Below are 8653 nucleotides of genomic sequence, written 5' to 3'. Positions count from 1 at the left end.
TAATGAATTGTTTTTGTGCTATCAAGAATGCTATTGAAATACAAGTTCGCAGAGTAGCTTGTATCACATTTCTACAACTCTTTGGATAAAGTTAGTCTATATTGGATTTAATGGCAACTATTTTATTTACAACTTCCAACGATGCTACAAGTAGTCATTGAATATCAAGTAAATTCTCGTGGAGACTAGAAATCTGAAATAATGATAAAAATCTTATTGGTACTTAGCAAAATAGGTGAACGCTAGCCTCTCCTGCGGAGTTCCACAAGGCTCCATCCTAGGCCCCATTCTCTTCTCTCTATACATGCTCCCCCTCGGCCAAATCATTCAAAGGCACGGCATTTCTTTCCACTGCTATGCCGATGACACTCAGCTTTACCTCCCCCTGAAACCCAACAACCAGTCAAATTTAAACAGCCTCTTACACTGCCTTGAGGACATAAAATGTTGGATGGCACAGAACTTCCTCCAATTAAACGAGAGCAAGTCTGAGGTCATCCTATTCGCCCCCCCCCCCCCCCCCCGGACTCCATCAAATCGATAACAGGCAGTCTTGGAAGCCTATCCTACCTAGTCAAACCGCATGTCAAAAACCTCGGCGTGATATTTGACTCTGCATTAAAGTTTGACAAGCAAGTCAACGCTGTGGTAAAAGCCAGCTTCTTCCAACTTCGTACCATAGCTAAAATCAAACCTTTCCTCCAATTCGACGACACTGAAAAAATCATTCACGCTTTCATTTCCTCCCGCCTAGACTACTGCAACTCCCTATACACTGGGATCAGCCAATCATCCCTGTCCCGCCTGCAACTGGTCCAAAACGCCGCAGCGAGACTCCTGACAGGTACCCGTAAAAGGGACCACATCACGCCGATTCTGGCCTCTCTCCACTGGCTCCCTGTACGGTACAGGATCAACTTCAAGCTCCTCCTATTCACATATAAAGCCCTAAATGGACATTTCCCCCCCCCCCTACATCAAAAATCTTCTAACCCACCTCTCTAACTCCAGGTCCCTCAGGTCGGCCGACTTGGGGCTACTCACTATCCCGCGGTCTAGGCTTAAGCTCAGGGGTGACCGCACTTTTGCGGTTGCAGCTCCTAGACTGTGGAACAGCATCCCTCTCCCCATCAGAACTGCCCCCTCCATCGACTCCTTTAAGTCCAAGCTCAAAACCTATTTCTACTCCCTAGCGTTTGAGGCCCACTGAGGAGGCGCTGTGAACTGTTTTGTATGTGCTGTTTGTGTGCTACTGTATGTTTCATTTTTTCCTTAGTACCTAATCAGATGTACAGCACTTTGGTCAACGTGGGTTGTTTTTAAATGTGCTATACAAATAAAATTGACTTGACTTGACTTGACCACATACCGTAAACCAGGCTCTTTGGATTACTGCCAGTTTTTTTCCAATTTCATTAAAACTTTGTTCTAAAAGTGTTAATCTTTTCTCTTCATAAATGTTGCCTGACTTGCTGAGTACTTAAGTATATTGTCTACATTTGAATGTAAACATTTTCTTTATCCTAGTCTATACATCTCATATGAATTTTAAATCTTTACATTTGCTGAGAAATGAACCCAAGCATATACATAATTTCCTACAAGATACAGTCCCTGTTGTCAAAATTTTGTGTTTTCACTTACTATTTACAAGTAACCAAAACAATTCTTTCACAAAAAATAACCCCAATGATCCTTTGATAAAAATCACTTATTAGCCATTGATAGACAAAGTGCTGGAGTAACTCAGTGGGTCAGGCAGCATCTCTGGAGAGAAAGGAAGGGTCAGAAGATGAATTTTCCAGAAGAGTCTGAAATGTCACCCATCCCTTTTCTCCAGAGATGCTTCCTAAACCTCTAATTTACTCCAGCACATTTATTTTATCTTTGGTATAAACCAGCATCTGCAGTTCCTTCCTAAACTTATTAGCCAAATTAGTCTTTTTAGGTTAATTTAGGCTAAACACTCTGTGGCCTCAAACTTGCAAACAAAAATGAATCATGTCACAATTTACTGAAAATTGTCAATGACACACCCTTTCTATAGTTCATTAATATTTTCTTGTATCATTCCTATCAATATCTGTCTGAAATGGGTTTGTGGTAAAATGTACATAGGTACAAACATTGCTGTGTTTAGAAACAGTACTGCAACTAACCACGCATTTGAAATAAATGCAGCACATGTGCAGCGTGCATGAACATTAAATCTGAATAGAGAAAGCAAAGTTTAAGCCATTTATTGTTTATTTAGGCTAAGATTTTATCTTGTTAAAACTGTTTATTTTGTTACCCTCAATTGTAGATCATTATCACCTTCATGGAAATTTTCTGTTGGGCCCCTGACCTATCTACATTATGTCGAGTAATGACAGTCTTGGCAATAATAGAGCAATTCTAAAGATACAAAAATAAAGTATCCAGCATCAGCTATAAAGGATCTAAAAATACATAAAATGCATCAAAGTATGCTAGTTTAATGGTCATTTTAAAAAGTGATTCAAAAATTGCACATATATGACATCATGCAGTGAAAACATTTGAAAATAAAGCAATCAATATCCAATTATGTCCTTTGAAGGAATGTGTAAACATGGCAGCTAATTTGTGCAAGAGACATGTCTAGTTTTAGATCCATTTACACCATAATGGGTAATTTACGTAACATTGAAAACACAATATAAAACCCGAGATGTCAACTTTTATTCACCAAATGATACCAGGAAAAAAAACCCTTATACTTTATATTTTAATTATATTTGCCTTTGTAGACAAGTGTTTTTGTAAGTCACAATCAAGATTCAATGAAAATCTCGAATACTTTGCAAATAATGATACTGAAAATATTTTTAGTGCAAATTCCTGTTCTTTTGAATGTATTAATATAAAAAGAAACATGGTTTGAATTTGAAATCTTCTGTTGATGTTACTGATATTCATCTTTAATCGAAATATCCTTAAGAGTTATTATGATTTCCATAGGACATTCGTGATCATCCAAACTTTGTCTGAAGAGTTGGGTATGCTGCCATGCAACATCTCCATCGCCACCACTCATCTCAGCTTCCAAAATTAATTCAGCAGATCCATTAAAATTAGAAAATGAATGAGTGTTTTGATCTAAATTAAAGAAAGAAAGTATAATTAACACCACTTTTACCTACTGCTTTTCTTCAAATTATGTGAATCAAGGGAAGATATCATCAAATTTAATACCATAGCAACAATACACACCCCCACTTAGATCTACATTGGTCAAATTTGATTGAAGATGCCATTGAATATTTCCAGATTGAAATGTCTGGCTGGTGGATCGAATGGAAACATTGACAATCTTCAGTCCCACTGAACCACATTCAAACTTCCAACTGACTCTGGCAGATGCTGCTCCTTCTGTTCGAGCAATGTATACCTGTTTAAAAAGAAATACTACACTGTAGTAAGTTGCATATAGTTCTGTAAACAACTCATTATATTCTTCGTATAAAATAAATTGAGGGTGTCACGTTCAGCACCACTTGACCAATAAACAATTACAAGACACAATAATTTATAATGAAGAGGTTAATTTTTGATACTCCGATGGTGGGAATGACAATTTAAAACCAATTTTAAAAAAGAAAAACAAATGTCAGCTATATGACTTCATTCATTGAAATTTTCATCAAATCTGAGTGTATGCATGTTTTGTACAACACTACAAAACAAGACACGCATTTCAATTCTCAATGTTTATAGATCTTGGTGTAGCTTGCATAAGGGACTTTTCTGTTTTCCCTCACCTACCTTCCTCTGTACAATACTGTTATCATAAATGCTATCTCTTAGCATGGTCTGCACTACAAGAAATGAAAACTTACTGATACTTTTCATTCCTGTATTACTCCTTTATGCACATTCAGATATCCCTTACACTTTGTACTCTGAATCTGCACAGAAGCTTAGACTAAAGCAACTGAGTCCATGAAAATACAGTATTAAATGGCTCAGGCAAAAAATGATTCAGAAAGAGACTACCAGCTACTGTTACGTTTCCACTCAAGATTCCTCTTTTGTATAAATAGCTTGATGCATTACATTCCAATTATGCAGTTATTCCATGTTTGGCACATCTGCTCCACAGTAAGAAAAGCAAATTAAAGAAAGCACAAACAGGGATGGAGGATACAAGTGTCCTTTCTTAAAAAAAAACATTTACAAACCAGATACTGCTGAATTTTAGACATATTGGAAAGTCATATTGGGCGGTCATGGTGGCGCAGCGGTAGAGTTGTTGCCTTACAGCGAATGCCGCGCCGGAGACCTGGGTTCGATCCTGACAATGGGTGCTGTCTGTACGGAGTTAGTATTTTCTCCCCATGAGTTTTCTCCGAGATCTTCGATTTCCTCCCACACTCCAAAGATGTACAGGTTAATTGGCTTGGTAAATGTAAAAATTGTCCCTAGTGGGTGTAGTGTTAATGTGCGGGGATCGCTGGTCGGTGCGGACCCGGTGGGCCGAAGGGCCTGTTTCCGCGCTGTATCTCTAAACTAAACTAGAATTGTCATGTTGTCTTGTTGAACAACAGGCACAACAACAATTCACCTGCCAATCCTACAGGCCAGCTATGACTGTTTAACCTCAAGAATCATATAATAGCTAAAGTTTGAAATACAGCTCTATCAACACAATTGTGTACAAATTGAGCCCTTAGCAATGAAGCAGAAATCATATTCAACGACCTTTATCTTTGACAGTTGTAAAATAAAATGTTATATTGAGAATGAGCAGGATTATATTATATCAATGCTAATCTTTAAAATGCCATCTGTGAGTGCAGCTCAATATTTCAATTACATAACTCATGCAATGTAAAATAAATCATATTTTCAAGAGGTTATCTATGTAAAGATCAAGTATCTTTCAACTCAAGAAAAAGATTAAACTCATTTTTCTGAAGCAAAAGATCCAAAGTAAATGCACATGGTTAAACATAAGTATTTGAGGCTGAGATCAAAGACTACTTTTTTCTTTTAAACACAACATTTAAATAACATATTAACAAAGACACATATCTGGTCTGCAATTCCACAACTCAATTTTGTTTAGTACCTTTGTTAAGGTACGCTGATGAAGCTGCCTTTACAGAAAAAAAAGAGCATGGTATATAAATATTAAATACAAAATGCTGGCCTTTGCTTATGATGGCCACGTCTTGTGAATAAATAACAAAAAAACATTGATTGGAATACCAATAACTTGCAACAACTTAAAGCACTTAATCCCAACGGTGAGACAAATGCTGTTTCTCCAGAAGCCAGATTGAGACTCAGTAGTAATTCATTTTCCCCATGTAATCATGCACTGCATCTGTAAACCTCTTCCCAGAAATCAAATATCAGTCTAATACTTGACTATGTTTGACACGCCAATTAGCATGCCAATTTGAAGGAATTGTGTGGACAACCTTTGGTCAGGGGTCTACACAGTAAATGCACCCTTTCTGGTTTTTACTGTTTGTTCTCCATTGTTGTCTATAATCAGCTTTTAAACAAAAACACTCAATTTAGCCCAAAGTTTATCAGAAATTTATTAAAATCCCTAACGTAAAGTAAAAGGCTTTAAACTTTAAGAAAGCAGTGTACATAAAGCCATACCATTTTCCAGTCCTGTTCGACCTTTCGAAACACAGAATTCATTTTCCAAACACCGTTTTCCCAGTTATGAATGATTTCATTGTCGTTGGAGACTCGAATGTAGTTATTTTCAGCTGCACTGTATTTGAGATGAAATAACTTTGCTGCTTTTTCTTTTTCAGTAGCTAGAAAACTGAATCCATGATTCTGTGCAGGAAGATAATTACAAGGTGAAAAATTAAGCCCCATACCATAGAAGTCTCTGTGAACATTGTTAATTATATTATCGTAAAGAGTAAAATTTCAGGGTAGAAAGTAAAAATAACTCCACGTGCTTTAAATATGCAAAATTATTATACTGGGTAAATTAGTTGAATCAGTTGTGAAATTTCTTGTGCAAAATTCATAATATTCTTAATACATAATTTGCACGATTGCAACTCCAATTTCTTAAGTAGAACACCAGATAGGAAAGTCAGGTGGAAAAGAGACCATGGAGAGGGGCAGGCAAAAATCAGGCTATTCCCACTAGCAGGATGCAAAAAGGATTGGAACGTTACAGACTGCTTTTTTTCACGACAGGAAACATCAGGATGAATTACAGGAACTCTAACTCCATCAGAGCTGAAAACAATTTGGAGCACAAATCAAGCAATAATGGGGGCTTGCAAGAAAGGTACTGCAATAATCATAGGTGAATTTAATCATCAATGGACGTTACAAATCAAATTGTTGAAGTTATCTTGAGGACAAGTTCACAGGATGCATTTGGGATGGATTCCCAGAGCAATATGTTAAGAAACCAAATCAGGGAGCATGTTATTTACCATCTGCATTATGTAATGAGACAGAATTAGTTAATGATCTCACAGTAATGATTTCCCCAAGGAATGATCACGGCATTGTCAAATTTCAAGTTCACTTTGAAATAAGAAACTTGGGTTCAAAACTGGTGTCCCAAACTTAAATAAAAATCACTTTTCCAGGCTGACGCCAGCAACAGCTTACAGTGGGATTATTTCATAAATCAGAGCAAAGGTACATTCTAGCGAGAGTACACATGAAATATGCACCATCTGTGGCGACCTAAGGTGGAAGTTCCAGAAGGTATCAAATTGAAAGAAAAGGCATACAATGTTGCAAAGATTAATGGTAGGATAGAAAATTGAGAATTTTTTACAATCCAGTAAAGAATGACTGAAAAAAAGAGGAAATAGACAGAATATGAATGTAAACTAGCAAATAACAAAAAGAGACAAAGTTTTGATAGGTATGCAAAAAAGAGAGTAACTAAGGTCGGTCCCTTGGAGGGATGAGTGGGAAATTAATAAGGGAAAGTAGAGAAATAGCAAAGGTGGTGAATTATTCCAAGATAATATCCCAATAATAACAAATAATGAAAGAGCTAAAGGGAAAAAAGGTCGTAAAACAATATATCTCACTCGAGAAAAAGTACTAGGCAATCTAAAGGGTATAAAAGCAAATAATAGATGCATTGGTTGTAATCTACCATAATTTTCTCGACTGTACAGGTCCCAGAGGATTACAAAACTGTATATGTTTCATATTCAAGTAACTAGACAGAAACCAGAAAATCACTGCCTAAAATCTGTGAATGAGAAAATGCTGGAATCCATTTGCAGGATGTAATAGCAGGTTCAAAATCTTAAAACAAGCAAATTTTAACATTTTTCATGAAAGAAAAATCATGGTTGACCAATCTGCTGAAAGTCATGATGCAACTCTATAGGACTTTGGTTAGGCCACATTTGGTGTACTGCGAGCAGTTCTGGTCACCCCATTACTGGAAAGATATGGCTGCTTTGATTAGAGGGTTTCAACTACAGGGAGAGAGGTTGGATAGACTTGGATTGTTTTCACTGGAGCGGAGGAGGTTGAGGGGAGACTTTATAGATGTATATAAAATTATAAGAGGCATAGATGGGGTAGACAGTCAGAACCTCCAAAATATCCAACATTAGAGGGCATAGCTATAAGGTGAGTGGGAGAAGGTTTAATGGAAATGTGCAGCGCAAGGTTTTTTTATAAAGAGGGTGGTGGGGGTCAGGAATGCCAAGCGTGGTGGTAGAGGCAGATATAAGTGTGGCATTTAAGAGGCTTTTAGATAGGCACATGGAAGTGCAGGGAACAGAGGGATATGGATCATGTGCAGGCAGATGAGATCAGAACTGATCATCATATTCGGCACAAACATTGTGGCCCAAAGGGGCTGTTCCTGTACAAAATCATTCTATGTTCTATGGAGTTTTCTGATTACAAAAATGAATAAATGATTCCCAGAAGACATTTGATGAGATACCACGGAATAATTTACTGCACCAGAGTGCTAACTAGTAGAAAACAATTTGCATAAGTGGTTAACTTTCAGATTGGCAATGAACAATTGTATAAACGTGGTGAGGCTGCATTTAGAGTATTGTGTTCAGTTCTTGGCACCACATTATAGGTGAGAACTGTTCTCAGTACTCAGTTCTGGGCACCATGTTATAGGAAAGATGTTGTCAAGCTGGAAAGTGTAAGAGAAAATTTACGAGGATGTTGCCTGGACTAGAGGGTCTGAGCTATAGAGAGGTTGAGTAGGCTAGGACTCTTCCTTATTGCACAGAAGAATGAGGTGCCTCTTATAGAAGTGTATAAAATCATGAGAGGCATAGATCGGGTCAGTCTTTTGACCAGAGGACATAGGTTTAAGGTGAAGGGGAAAAGATTTAATAGGGGTAACTTTTTCACACAAATGTGGTGGGTGTATGGAACAAGTTGCCAGAGGAGGTAGTTGAGGCAGGGACTATCCCAACGTTTAAGAAACAGTTAGACAAGTACCTGGATAGGACAGGTTTGGAGGTATGGGCCAGACGCGGGCAAGTGGGAGTAATGCGGCTGGGACATGTTGGCTGGTGTTGGAAAATTGGGCAGAATGACCTGTTTCCACAATATATCATTCTATGACTAATTAGGGGGGTGGCACAGGGTTTAATGCTGGGTTCTTAACCATTCACAAGCTGTACTAATGACATGC

At 37.7% G+C, this 8653-nt stretch overlaps 1 protein-coding gene across 4 annotated transcripts in view; it reads right to left on the bottom strand.

Annotated features, from left to right (window-relative positions):
• Positions 1 to 1131: 1131 nt before the first annotated feature.
• ngly1 (N-glycanase 1) overlaps positions 1132 to 8653 on the bottom strand; it is a 35515-nt gene continuing 27993 nt past the window's right edge. The window contains exons 9-11 of one of the 4 annotated variants that reach the window (XM_078420902.1): positions 5638 to 5823; positions 3235 to 3412; positions 1132 to 3120 (exon numbers count right to left, since the gene is read on the bottom strand). In XM_078420902.1, coding sequence (XP_078277028.1) covers positions 2927 to 3120; positions 3235 to 3412; positions 5638 to 5823 — 558 coding nt within the window. In that variant the 3' untranslated portion in view covers positions 1132 to 2926. The remainder of the gene's footprint in view (positions 3121 to 3234; positions 3413 to 5637; positions 5824 to 8653) is intronic. The other 3 variants (XM_078420894.1, XM_078420886.1, XM_078420909.1) reach the window with 3 other exon arrangements.

Source organism: Rhinoraja longicauda, chromosome 2 (genome assembly GCF_053455715.1).
Source record: "Rhinoraja longicauda isolate Sanriku21f chromosome 2, sRhiLon1.1, whole genome shotgun sequence".
Taxonomy (NCBI): Eukaryota; Metazoa; Chordata; class Chondrichthyes; order Rajiformes; family Arhynchobatidae; genus Rhinoraja; species Rhinoraja longicauda.
Note: the sequence above shows the minus strand (reverse complement) of the source record. Positions and strands in the feature narration are given on the sequence as shown.